Genomic DNA, 12359 nt, shown 5'->3' on the forward strand with positions numbered 1-12359 from the left:
GCGTTTGTGTTAGGTCCGCCTACCTTTTGTGATTATACGGAACTTGAAACGATTGTCCCTTTTTGATCATCAGGGTTGAAAATGTAACCGTGTGTTATTTTCCGGTATGATCGTCAAAACAACATCTAGAGCAATACTGTGAGGTCTTGGTACTGACTTTTGAAGCGTACAACAGAGCAAGATTCACAAAAATACAGTACAAGGTACACAGTCGCAATAACCCGCTGATTGATTATGGATCTAGACTTCAAGTCTGAAGGACAGGGCTGGAGAAGCTAAGTCTAGCCCCAGTCGCTTGCGGAAATGAGGTGGAATCATTGAGTGGATATTCCCCTCCTCTTACCATGTTTTCGTGTCTTTTCCTCCCTGATCGAAGTCTGCTTTTTATTCTCGTCATTTACTGTTAAAAAGAAGCTTGATTGACAGTGACAGACTTTTGTGGCTCGTTAAAGCTTGGTTTGCTTGGCTTCAGAATGTCATAGCAGTAGTGGATTACAGGTGCCATAGCGTAGCGTGTCGTGTCGTGTCGTGTCGTGTGCACTGACTTGACTTAGGGGCATGTCAACTGAAACAGAGACAAGCACAGTTGACGTTTGTCTAGTAGTTATGAGAACTTTGTACAACCAATGACATGAGATAACATTCTAGGGTAAGATCACAGATCTTTCAAATAAAAGACAGTCCAAATATTAAAATATCTGCACTAATAATCGGAGCCAAGTCGACGGATGCTCGGCGTCTTGGTTCATCCCGACTTTTGCATCCCTGCCCTGTACCCAGGTAATCGGAAACCGTAAAACAGGCAATCAAACAGTGTTTCCTTGTCTCCTGTCCCACTCTATAATCTGGTCATTTTATGCGTTCTGGTCTGTCAATAATCAAAGTCTGGGGTCAGTGACAGTCAAACCCGGCAATTCAACTCGATAGTGGACCAGAATTGTCCCCTGTCATTAAAAAATACGATCGAGTCAGGTGAATGCTGAAACAGGGACACTTTTGGAGCATGTCAACAACGGAACTAGCCGTCGAGGATGATATTGTATACGCGGATACTTGTCTTTGTACACGGTCTGAGTAGGCCTCCTTTTATTATTGTCGCACGGTTACTTTCTCAGAGATAAGCTCCAAAGGTGGTAACATAATCAGTTACCTGAGACAATAGAAATAGAATCAGCACGTCGGTCTGTACTGATAGACAACTTTTTGTTTTTTTTGTTTTAAAAACTGTAAGCCGGAGCCCTAGTCTTCTCGATATCTTCAAAATTCTCAACAAAGGATGCATCTGGATCAAAGTACTGATAGACTACAATCTTGGCTCATTTATTCTTATACCCTAGAGCTTGCCTGTTGTCCACTACCTATCGTGACAACCTGTTCTTCAATGTTGTGCTGCTAAAATACTTAAATAAGCCCGTCCTCTCGCCGAAATTCGATGTAACATTGTCGCGTGTTTTTTTAGTGCATCGATGATCATAAGAAGCTAGGCAATCGTTATCATATCACAACCGATCAACTAATAAACTCAATCGACGATCAAAAAAGAGTTTTTCAGTAGCTCATAACCCAACTCCAAGTTCTTGGTCAACTCTCACGGTAAGCCTCGGGCAAGATACCTTCAAGTGCTGCCTTGATTTGCAACGCCAAAACACGCGAATACCATCTGTGCTGCTGTGTGAATCCACCCATGATCCAGTAATTCTCAAGACGTGGATGACGTTTCCACATGCCCCGAATTTCACCCTCTGAGTCCACACCCCATGTTGCATCGACACGAGCCGCAATCTCCTGAGGGCCCAGTGTGCTGTCATCATGAACTCCCTCATCACCTCTGAGAATCTCGACTGCCATGTTACGAACATCATGGTCAGCGTACCCCGTACACCATATCACAGCATCTGCATCAGTTGTGCTTCCATCTGAAAATATCAAACCTGTCCCTGTAAAAGCAACGGGCTCAACTCCTGCTTTGACGCCAGCCCTACCCTGTGCCAGTAACTCAGTTCCGCCAGTGTCAACATAATGTCCACCCGCTCTCTCAACCAGGTTAGAGTGCAGCGCTTGCCGAGGTTCAGCGCTATCAAGAACAGGAAAACCTGCTTTTTGTAGCGCAGCGTAGCGGTCTGGTTCTTGTGATGCTAGCATACGAAAGAGATTGCGGGCCAATTGACCACTTATCTCTGTCGGTAGTGTGAGGAACATCCTATCAGCGGCTGCGACACCAAAGTCGTAGGCACCGAGACTTCTTTTGTTTTTTATGTACTCCAACGGGACGACGTAGGTTGGAGATCGAACAATCATTGTTGCTTCGAGTTCGGCGGCATGGCAATCTTCCAAGATATCAAAGGCTGTATTTGCTGAGCCTATGATAAGAACGGACTGTCACATGTCAGAAGAGTTGTGTGCAAACAATAAGTCGCGGCTCACCTTGACACCCTGGTTTGCCAAGAGTTGACCATTCCTATAATCAGAAGAATGGATGGCGATGCCTTTGTAGTCATGTGCGTTCGCTATTATGGGAACATGTGGCTTTTGCGATCCAATGCCAGTGGCCTGAACCACATGCTTTGCGGTTACAGTAATAATCTTGGTAGGTGTTTCGACATTGATCTTCCATTTCTTGCTCGGCTTGTTGTAAGTGGTTGACTGTATCTTGGCAGAAGTGATGATGTTGAGATTGAAACGAGACACAAAGCGTCGCAAGTGATCAGCCAATTCGTCTTTACTGAGGAGATGATCTCCTTGGAACTCGTCTTGATAATCTTGTAAGCTAGTGTTAGTTATTTTGCTTTCTGTTTGCGAAGACACGCAGCCTATACGTACTCATATAAGGCATTTCGGCAAATGAAGTCGGAACATGAAACTTCATGCAGTCATATCGCAAAGCCCAATTATCCCCAATGTTGGCATTCCGCTCTGCCATGATACTCTCAACGCCAAAGGCTTTGAGACGGGCTGAGAGGGCAGCGGCGCTAGATTTGCGTCATTAACTGGACTGCAGCAAATGTTGAATGGGAATTTACCTATTTCCACCACCAATTATAAATACACCCGTCTCAATTGTTTTCATGCCATCAAGGCTACGGCTAGGGTTCTGCAGAAGCAAAGTGTCTTCTGGGTGGATATCAAGGTTCTCCAAGTTTGTACTTAGAATCCATATCTTCCATTCGATTTCTCCATTGTTATTTTCGGTAGGGAGAAGAAGGACTCTTGCGCTACAAGAAGCTGCAGGCGACTCAGTTCTGAAAGAAAGGGACACGTCGATGAATTGCTGAACGGAAAAGAAAACTTAAAGTCAGTTTGGTCACCGCAGACCTTAAGATACCCTGTAAATGTGCCACATACAAGAACAGGTGTCGCAGGGACAAACACAGCTCCCTCCAACTTCCAAGCTTCTTTGCATCTCCTAGCCTCTTTTGTTTCAAGAAGACTCTTGGCAATGACTTTTGGACGGCGAAAGGTACGCAGATGGTATGTTAAAGCCAACGAGTCCTTCCAGTAACCTTGTGCGGGGAAGAAACACGTCTGAAGAGCGATAGCATCATTGTTGGCCAAGGCAACGTTGAATGCATCTACGACAATAGAGGCTTGCTCGAGTTCGTCATGTGTTTTGAAAGAGATCAGGCTAACTGTCTTTGGAGATATGACTGGGATGGGATGCTCATCAAATAGTGTGCGCAGATCTCCTGCATCGCTGTCGACATCATCCGGCTTGTGGTCTTAAATGGATCAGCTTTGGAAGTATTGGAGACTGCGTTGGATATTCCTCACCGAGTGTCATAGTTGATGTTTTTAGCTTGGCTGTTCCATGTAAGTAAAAAGGTAATGATTCTTTTCACATATTTATACCAAGAGTATTGGGTTGAAACATGTCATTTCGGGTTCCGGATGCCACGAGGGGAAGTGGGATCAGCTGCGGTGTAAAATTGTAAGTTCTGTCCGGCAGGGTTGTAACATACCCCTCAGCTTGGCCCAATGGAAGGATACATCCCTCACTGCTGTGTCACATTAGTTGTCCTCGATGGGGTGGGAATTTTCGTGTTTGGGAGCATAAGAGACGAAATTAGTAATCCAGTCTATGCAATCTGGACTAGACCGTTGGGTTATTTATCGCAATGTCTCAAACGTCAGAAGCCATATTTTTACCACTACAAACTTGTGTATACCAGCCCACACTCTATGTACATATTTGTCACTTGTTCTCTATCTCGCATTACTGGCTATCATAGTCTCAAAAAGCAGTTAAACCCAACGGACTCTAGTTGTCAAGAGGCATATCAGTTTTGATCTGGGTGGTTTGAGATGTTGAGCTCAGCAAATAATAGTGAAGAAACATCAACTTCTTGTATGACCCTAATCACTACGGTTCGTCTGACTGATCCGAATCAAGTAGCCGGAATAGTGAAATCAGGAGTCCCATATTCTCATGAACCACGACAAACCTACCACTCATGGTAAAATTGAAATATTGATAATGAGAGTCTGTGGATTTGTTTAGTAGAGGCAGACGGAAGGGTTGCAATTAGCATATGAGCCTGGTAAGCTGCTAGTCTAGATATGTATTTTCCAGCTTTCATTCCTGCAAGCAATCGAACGTATTGATTGCTGCTACAGCGACTTTGCTGTCGACTGGTTAACCTATCTTAGCGCTGATGCAACAATGACAGCGGATTTAAGTCCAGGAACATCCAAGTATAGCACGCTATTGACTGACTATTGACACGCTAAAAACGGTTTTATACAAAATAGTTAGATTGCAACACTCAGATTGGTTGCAGTCCGAGATCAGCTTCTATGCGTCAGGTAGTATCGGTCAATACCTTATGTTAGGGCTGAGGACAGCGTTAGGTCTAATTCCAACGCGTCTCTTAAAGTCCGGTCCCCCGCAAGTCTCTGTTCCGAATGATCTCTGTTTCAAGCCACTTGTTATTGACCGATTGCTTCGTCAACTAGCCTGCTTACCGTTTCAGGTGATGTCTGTTCTGAGATCAAAAACCTCCGTGGAGATGAAGCAGTTCCTCTCTGCTCATCTTACCTCCAGGCAACTTCCGCAACTGTCACGGTCAGAAGCACCACTACTCGAACAAGCTTCCAAACCATTGCTGCCCCCCCCCGAAACCATCTCAACTTCGGTTGAAGAGTGAGCCTAAATTTCCATCTATCATGAGTTCATGTTAGTAACCGACATGTATGATAGGACTACCACTGTTTCCAAGACTAATGTCGAGGTTGTTATTCCTCCGATTCCGACCGTGACTATCACTAGAACTCTCAGCGTCTCGACTGTCCATCTCTACCGACCCAATCAGAAACGCGAGGCTTCCCTCGATACCGTGCTTGCTAGCCTGGAGAAGAAATACTCAAAGTCTGCAGTGACTGCTGGTTGCAGCTGAGTATACGATCCAACCACCGAAACAATCACACATACAACTGATGCTACCGCCGAGGCGACTTCACAAGTGACCATTGGCCCCTCTACCACAGTCATAGTAACGAAGATCAAATGCATCCCTGTTACAAAGGCTACTGATGTAATGGTGAGAACGCACATAATTAATGTGAGTTTTATCTAACGTGAATACAGGTTACCGGGTCACCGAGATGGACCAATACCGAATGGGTTACTACCGTCACAACGATGAATCCGACATATTTCAGACTAGCGACATATAATGTGAGAGGCAACTATAGGAGTGAAGATGGCAGTGGTCTTGACACCGACATTGACTTAAAGACTTGTATCGAAAGGTGTAAGTCTAAACCTACCTGTTATATGACTGGCTGGTACCCGGGCATGTGTCGCTACGTTGTTCGATCCTTTGCAGAAACTGGTTTCAATGACCCTCGCAGTTACTACATTACGAACGACAAGGACTGCCCATCGTGAGCACAACAGGAGTGCTTCACACAACAAGACCAGACATGGAACAGGTTATCTTCGTTCCTTTGTAGATATAGCTAGAATCGCAATTTAATAATAATTTCTACCAAAGGGGCGATGACTTTTACTCCTTGAGAAGACAAATGTTAGCAACACATGAGGAATGTGAGCACTGTGAGTCATTACCGAGACGTTATATAGATCGAGGCCGCTTCAGCTTCAAACGTTCCAGTTAACTTCGGACAGATGCTGACGCTTTGGGGAACATATGGGGCTTGGACATGACTCTTGTTGTCCAAGCGGTGCAATTGGAGGGAGCCAGTAAACGAGAACGAAAAATATTGTGTAGCTAAATTTGTCTCGGAGACTTCTTGGATAGGGGTGATGGAATCAGCCAAACAATCTAGCCGCCGAACCACCATACAAGCTGATCAACTATTTCTGCTCAACTACAGGCTGGTGGCCCTACAGGGCAACAATCCTTGTGGTATTCACCAGCTTGGCTAAGCTTATTAGCGGATAGCGGCACCATCGCTTAGAGAGTCGAGGCTAAGCCCTCCTGCAGGAGGCCGAGAAGGATCAAAATAGCGCGGTTTTATACGGACCAACGGCGTGACAATTGGGCCGCAGTAAGCTTACTTCTTGGCAGGTGCTTTTTGACTTAAGATTGTTAGACCACCACAAGAAACAAGAGAAGAGTCAAGTTCCTACAAACTCACATTCGTTACTACAAACTTACGGTTACCGAACCTATACAGTCGTTTACAACAGCACTTACATTCGTTACGAAAACAAAATACATCAAAATGTCTCGATCAATCGCCCTCGCTGCCCTTCTCTACGCCCTTCCCATAGCGGCCAAGACAGACATTGACGGCTGCACCTCTTTCACCAGCACCGTCACTGTCCGACCCGAGCCCGGATACGGAAACACATACGAGAAGGTCATTTGGTACGTCTCGGACAGTCTCGAGATTTGCGAAGGTGTCGACTGCGGAGGAGGCCGTGCTCCTCATAGGAGCGTCCCCGGATGCCCTCTGTACAAGGGCACTGAGACGGTGACACCCAGGTTCTTGGAAAGCGACCCCATGGGTTCCCCAACCCCTCCGGTGGTCATTTCCAGCTCAGGTTCCGTTCTGCTTTCGGGTGTTTGGTACTCTGATAGTGGTGAGACCGCGACTGGCGATTACACTGGTAGTGCTTTGCCTGAGGAGACTGCTAGTGAGAATTGGTCTCTGAGCTTTGGCACAGATTCTGATGAGACACTCACTAGAGATTACACTGGCATTGGTTTACCGACTATTACCTCCTACAAGTTGACTGCAATCACCTCGGCCCCTGCTGTCTCGACTCACAAGTCTAATGGAACTGCCGCTACCACCGGCGCTGCTGGAACCGACTCTGACGGCGCTGCTAAGCCTACTGCCGTTGATGTTGACAACGCCGGTGCTGGAGTCATGGTCAAGGCCGCTGGTGTTCTTGCTGCTGTTGCCGGAGCCGTCGTCTTGGCTCTATAGATGCTTTCCGGGATATAGTACCCAGTCTATGGGGGCGGAACGGAGAAGCCAGGATCATCACCAGGTCCCTCGGCAGCGATCATGTGGGGCAATAGCGAGCTTGTAGTGTGGAGTTGAAGTCTGGAATTAATTTGGCGGAGTAACTAAAGACTAGATTAATGACAGAAGCCTTTGATCATAGATTAATTATTAATGCCATGACCACCTACATGTCGATGACACTCGCAAAGTTCAAGCATGATAAAACAACAATCGATTGACCACGGCAGCTTAGCCCATCCTCATAAAACATAAAAAAAAAACATAAAAAAACCGTAAAGACCATCATAAAAATATTAAACAAGTGGACCCTACTGGTCCTTCTTGTCATCCTCCTCCTTCTCGGCCTTTTCGGCTTCCTGTCGTGGATGAATATGTCAGTAATCTTGTTGTAGGTGCAAAATTCACAGGGATATATTATACCTTCTCCTTCATCTCCCACTCCTTCAGATATAAAGTGATCAGCATATGATAGAAACATGAATTGCCTCGATTGACTTACGGCGATCTTCTTGCAGGCATTCTGTGCTAGGTTAGTTATCAATAGCGGATACATTATTTGAGAACTTACACGGAAGAGCTGTTTCTGCTCCTCCATCTTTTGATGATGGATCTTGTAATGAATCAGCCGGTGATTACTAATCAAGATAACATGGAAAAGGTACTCACGGCAGCCTGTTGGCGCCAGTACTAAATTAAGTCAGTGATATGAACTCAAGAAAAGCTGGATAGATGGTAAGGTTCACTTACGGCCTTCTTCTCCGTTGCTTCCTACCAAAGGTTAGCATGGATATTGAAGGAGAAACCGCGTTACTCACGGCCTTTGATCCCGGCTGCAGTAAACAAGATTAGCGAGTGTTTCTGATACGACAAAAGGATGGTCTTACGCGAGGGAATGCCCGCGAGGGCTGGTTGTTGTTACTGTACTGTTCATGTCCACTGTCAGGTCGTGTCTTGGTAGTATGAGGCCAATCCGACCTACAGGATGGTGACGGCGCTATTAATAAGTCAGTAAGTAATTGGATCACTCACTGGATTCCAACATACCGAACGACGGGAATCGCCGCGACCTCTACCGCCCCGAAGGGCACCACGGTTGTTGTTGTACTACCACATGTGTCAGCTTTTGTACAAGTTGCCAATAGCAGTTGACTTACGCCGGCCATTTTGATTGATTTGGTGATCTATAGATATGTCAGCCTCGTAAACAATTGTTAATCTTCATGGGATTCTTACTGTGAAAAAGGTTGTCGGTCTATATACCACAAACATGGTTAGGAACTTCTCAATAAAATAGCAGAGATATCATCACGTACTTGGGAAAATGTGGGCTTTTTCTGCAGAGGAAAAGCATCGACGTCAGTGACCTGTCGCTGAAGATGTCGTATGAATTCGAGACTTACTGTCTGGTAGTCGCGCGCTGCATGAAACAATTAGTACCACAATAACCAAGTCATCCGTCAGCAGGGGAGGGTATACTCACGGGTTGATGTTGGCTGCAGAAGGGAAAAAGAAATCTGGTCCGAGATTCTTGGATCACCTTTCTTCGATCTTGACCGTCAAGTGCGGCAGGTACGATGCTTCCACGATGACGCATTTGCAAAAAGCTGGCAGGTAGCCGGTGGTACATCAGAGTACTAGTATCTTCCTTCCATCTTCTAGGTATCCCGCACGTTTGCTCTGAGAGCAAGAATGGGAGGGTTCAGTGCCCATCCTCATACAAAGTAACTCAAAGACTAAAACGTAAGGGATGAAATTATAAAATCAGTTTAGGTCATTTTAGAGTAGACTCTTAGATCATTTATTTTTATAGACTAAGTGACAACTATCTACCAGCCAGCACAAATGTCGAACTTGCTGTACTTTGGGCATACTCACTATGCTTGGCCTCGGTGGGCGAACTCGGCTCCACGACGTGCGCTGGCAAGCTGTTCACCGTCGTCTCTATCGTCCTGACGATGCCACTCATATTATCGCGTCCATTTCGCGCCGACTCTAGCGAGCTTTCCAGTTCACCCAGATCACCACCTTCTATGAGTGTTGTGTTTCTACCACGCATCGCCCCGTGCATCCCCGTCAACGGTCTGTCGGGCTTGGCTTTAGCAGTGGATGTCATCGGTCTCTGGTTTGTGTTTGTTATGTTGGAACTGTGGTAGTACCCCTCGTCTGAGCCACGGGTACCCGAAGAGCGGACAATCTTTGTGATGAGTTCGGCCATTTTCATCTCGATTTGGAGTTTCAAGAGGTAAGCGACAGGATGGAATGAGAGGTAGCTGCAATTGTTAGCGATATCTCATCACAATACAAACCCGATACTTACACCAAGCTACTTGGCAAGGACATGAGTCCAACCAGAACAATCTGCCAGAATTTGTCAGCACATTGTGACTCCTAGACACTAGACTCCTTACATCCAATGATAGAGACAAACCGATAAGTCCCAGATTCATCCGATACAGTGGGATATACTTGGTCAATCCATTTTCGATAAGACGTGACCGGACCAAGTAGATAAAGTAGCCGTTCAAAGCACCATCAACGACAGCAAAAATAACCTTTTCGCATCGGTCCCAGATAGAATTTAACCGAATCCATCGATCATTAATTTGAAGACGTGCTGGCATCCAAATAACAAAGACGCTGATATTAACCAGCAATATTATCAGAAATACGGTCCATTTCAGGCGGATAGCGCGAGCCTTGGAGACCATTAATAGACCGATTCGGTTGATGATGATTTGAAGTAGAAACTGGACCTGCAGTGCCCAGAATAATGCTGAAATATTAGAGGGTTATCACTAAACGGGGACGAGAAACGAACCAACCGAGAAATAAAACCCAAAGCTTGTGTCATGTTAGCAGAAACCAAAACTCATGAGAAACCACCAACACTGACCTGGGTGCGATATACTGTCGTTGGAATCCCCAAGCCAAACATCCAAGAACCATACTACTCAGCCAAACCACCCAAATCATTCCCACATAGGCCGTGGCACGATGACGCCTCTTCCATGCGCGCCAACTCTGCTGCGTGCCTTTTGCCAACGTGAAAACCGCAGCGCAGAGAGAAAAGCCCCAGAAGATGCTGGCCGTATTCATATCGACTTCATTTGGGACTTCCCGGACATATCGATCCGGTATCAGGTAGCCGTATTGGCCCATAATTGGAGTTTGAGAAACATCGATCAAGGTGTGTAAAACATGTGGCAGCGGGAAGGAGGAACGCATTTGTTAAGTACTGTTTACACTTGCCTTGGCAACCAACGCCGGACGGACGCTAACAGTTGAAAGGTACCTCTGTTGGAATCGTTTGGTAGAATTGGGAATAGCAGCTGATAAGGATGTGCCGGATCGGCAAGGTTCAGGCACTTACGAAGTGTCAATAGGCTTTGCTTGCGGTGGTGAAGTGACACAAATGTTTAAGAATGTCTTTACTATTATCGTTAGTTCAGTACGTAATCACACTTACCGATCCAAACAAGTCAAAACGACAAAAACGGAAGATGGCGTCAAAGTGCTAAGCTAATCAAGGGTTAGTGAGAAGGGATCTACAACAGGATTGTGATGATCGGTATGTGAAGCTTTATTCCTTGGGCAACACATGCTACAACATATTAAATGACGAGTCATTGATTGACGAGCTGGTATTTTGGGAATAGGGCTTGTTATAACCCCCATTAGCTTTGATCAATTCTAGGTACAAGTTTAAACAGTTGTGGCTGCTTGGTTTCAATTGTACACGTATTGTTAAATTACAGTCGCTACGTGCTGAATCAGTAGCAGAGGAATAACGGCGTGTTCATTCTATTCCTAGTCCAGTGTCTTATCTATTCCAACTCCGTAGCATCCAGATGGCCTTCTGACAATGGCTTAGTTGCACCAACGACGGCAGTCTTCATTGATTCTCTGGATGCACTGCTGTGTGCAGGCGATAGCAGGGACACCGCTACCGCAAATGCCGAGAAAGTTGCAGAATATTTGCTGACTTGTGACACAGTCAAAGTAGCCGTGGTCGCAGTTGCCGCGCTTCTCTAGAGCGGTAGAGATAGTACCAACGTGAGCATCAACATCAACATGCACATCGGCAGCCTCAGAATCATCAGGCAGGGCGGCAGCGTTGACGGCAACGGCGAAGAGGGCAGTCAGCTAGAGATATTACTAAGTTAGTCCGGGGCTTCTTGATTAACGGCTTTAGGGAGGAGAGCCTACAATAGTAGTGGCGCGCATTTTGTCGGTTGTTTGAGATGGTGTAAGGGTTTGGGGAGTAGGGTTTGTGTGATGAGTGAGAAGAGTCAAAGGGAAGAAAAGTAGGTCAGGAGATGCTATATTTATATGATTGGAGGGGGCTGTGACTTGGCTTCTTTCCTACCTCTCTTGGCTACAAACCCAACCTGGCTCCTAAAAGCACAACTCTTCTTGACTCATGAGTCTAGATGCGATCCTACTATGCAACACACTGCAATTGGAAGGTCAGAAGGAAGAACTGCAAGATTTTGTAACAGTGTAAAGCCAAGACTAATGTAAACCACAAGGTCTCAGTCTTTACCAGCCTTGCTCAACTGTTCTGATTGGACTCCTCCAACTCAATAAACTCCAAGGCCCAGCCAGACCCGTATTTTGAGAATCCTTCTGGATCAGAAAAGGAATTGCAGGAAGGAGATCATACGTGTTTCCCGTTCAAGATGCGTTCCGGGGCAAGCGGAGCAGCATGATTGTCCGACGGTCCTGGTGCGGCTGAACGGATGGATACTCGCCTCTGTGGTCCGTAGTCCGACGCCTTTTCTTCCGAGAGTAGACCTAAGTTACTCGGTTTAGCAGATGGGAGTTAGTTATCAGTACTTAGTAAATTATTCCGAGCTGATTCGCTTCTACAGACTGGTTGAGCTATAGTAGCCTTGGGGGTCTGCCTTGATCGAGGACTACGA

At 46.0% G+C, this 12359-nt stretch overlaps 5 protein-coding genes across 5 annotated transcripts, besides 1 other annotated feature; 2 read left to right on the plus strand and 3 right to left on the minus strand.

Moving 5' to 3' along the window:
* The first annotated feature begins 512 nt into the window (after window positions 1–512).
* Window positions 513–537: a microsatellite.
* A 1044-nt stretch (window positions 538–1581) lies between these two features.
* On the minus strand, window positions 1582–3778 carry FPSE_06852 (uncharacterized protein; the record flags this gene model as incomplete). The annotated part of the gene is made up of 6 exons (XM_009259970.1): window positions 1582–2376; window positions 2425–2759; window positions 2821–2969; window positions 3021–3268; window positions 3343–3716; window positions 3769–3778. The coding sequence occupies 6 exons, from the start codon at window positions 3776–3778 to the stop codon at window positions 1582–1584; spliced, it is 1911 nt and encodes a 636-aa protein (XP_009258245.1).
* Window positions 3779–5003: 1225 nt separating this feature from the next.
* FPSE_06853 (uncharacterized protein) lies at window positions 5004–5390 on the plus strand (the record flags this gene model as incomplete). The annotated part of the gene is made up of 2 exons (XM_009259971.1): window positions 5004–5137; window positions 5195–5390. The coding sequence occupies 2 exons, from the start codon at window positions 5004–5006 to the stop codon at window positions 5388–5390; spliced, it is 330 nt and encodes a 109-aa protein (XP_009258246.1).
* Window positions 5391–6684: 1294 nt separating this feature from the next.
* FPSE_06854 (uncharacterized protein) lies at window positions 6685–7395 on the plus strand (the record flags this gene model as incomplete). Its single annotated transcript, XM_009259972.1, has 1 exon — window positions 6685–7395. The coding sequence occupies one exon, from the start codon at window positions 6685–6687 to the stop codon at window positions 7393–7395; it is 711 nt and encodes a 236-aa protein (XP_009258247.1).
* Window positions 7396–7745: 350 nt separating this feature from the next.
* Window positions 7746–10596, minus strand: FPSE_06855 (uncharacterized protein; the record flags this gene model as incomplete). The annotated part of the gene is made up of 17 exons (XM_009259973.1): window positions 7746–7793; window positions 7858–7878; window positions 7937–7957; window positions 8006–8047; window positions 8104–8124; window positions 8185–8205; window positions 8253–8267; window positions 8322–8360; window positions 8417–8431; window positions 8482–8541; window positions 8592–8618; window positions 8751–8854; window positions 9313–9707; window positions 9755–9795; window positions 9846–10210; window positions 10256–10278; window positions 10331–10596. 17 exons carry the CDS (start codon window positions 10594–10596, stop codon window positions 7746–7748), a joined length of 1524 nt encoding a protein of 507 aa, XP_009258248.1.
* A 708-nt stretch (window positions 10597–11304) lies between these two features.
* Window positions 11305–11661, minus strand: FPSE_06856 (uncharacterized protein; the record flags this gene model as incomplete). Its single annotated transcript, XM_009259974.1, has 2 exons — window positions 11305–11580; window positions 11644–11661. 2 exons carry the CDS (start codon window positions 11659–11661, stop codon window positions 11305–11307), a joined length of 294 nt encoding a protein of 97 aa, XP_009258249.1.
* Between the last annotated feature and the right edge of the window lie 698 nt (window positions 11662–12359).

Source organism: Fusarium pseudograminearum, chromosome 1 (assembly GCF_000303195.2).
Source record: "Fusarium pseudograminearum CS3096 chromosome 1, whole genome shotgun sequence".
NCBI classification, from domain to species: domain Eukaryota; kingdom Fungi; phylum Ascomycota; class Sordariomycetes; order Hypocreales; family Nectriaceae; genus Fusarium; species Fusarium pseudograminearum.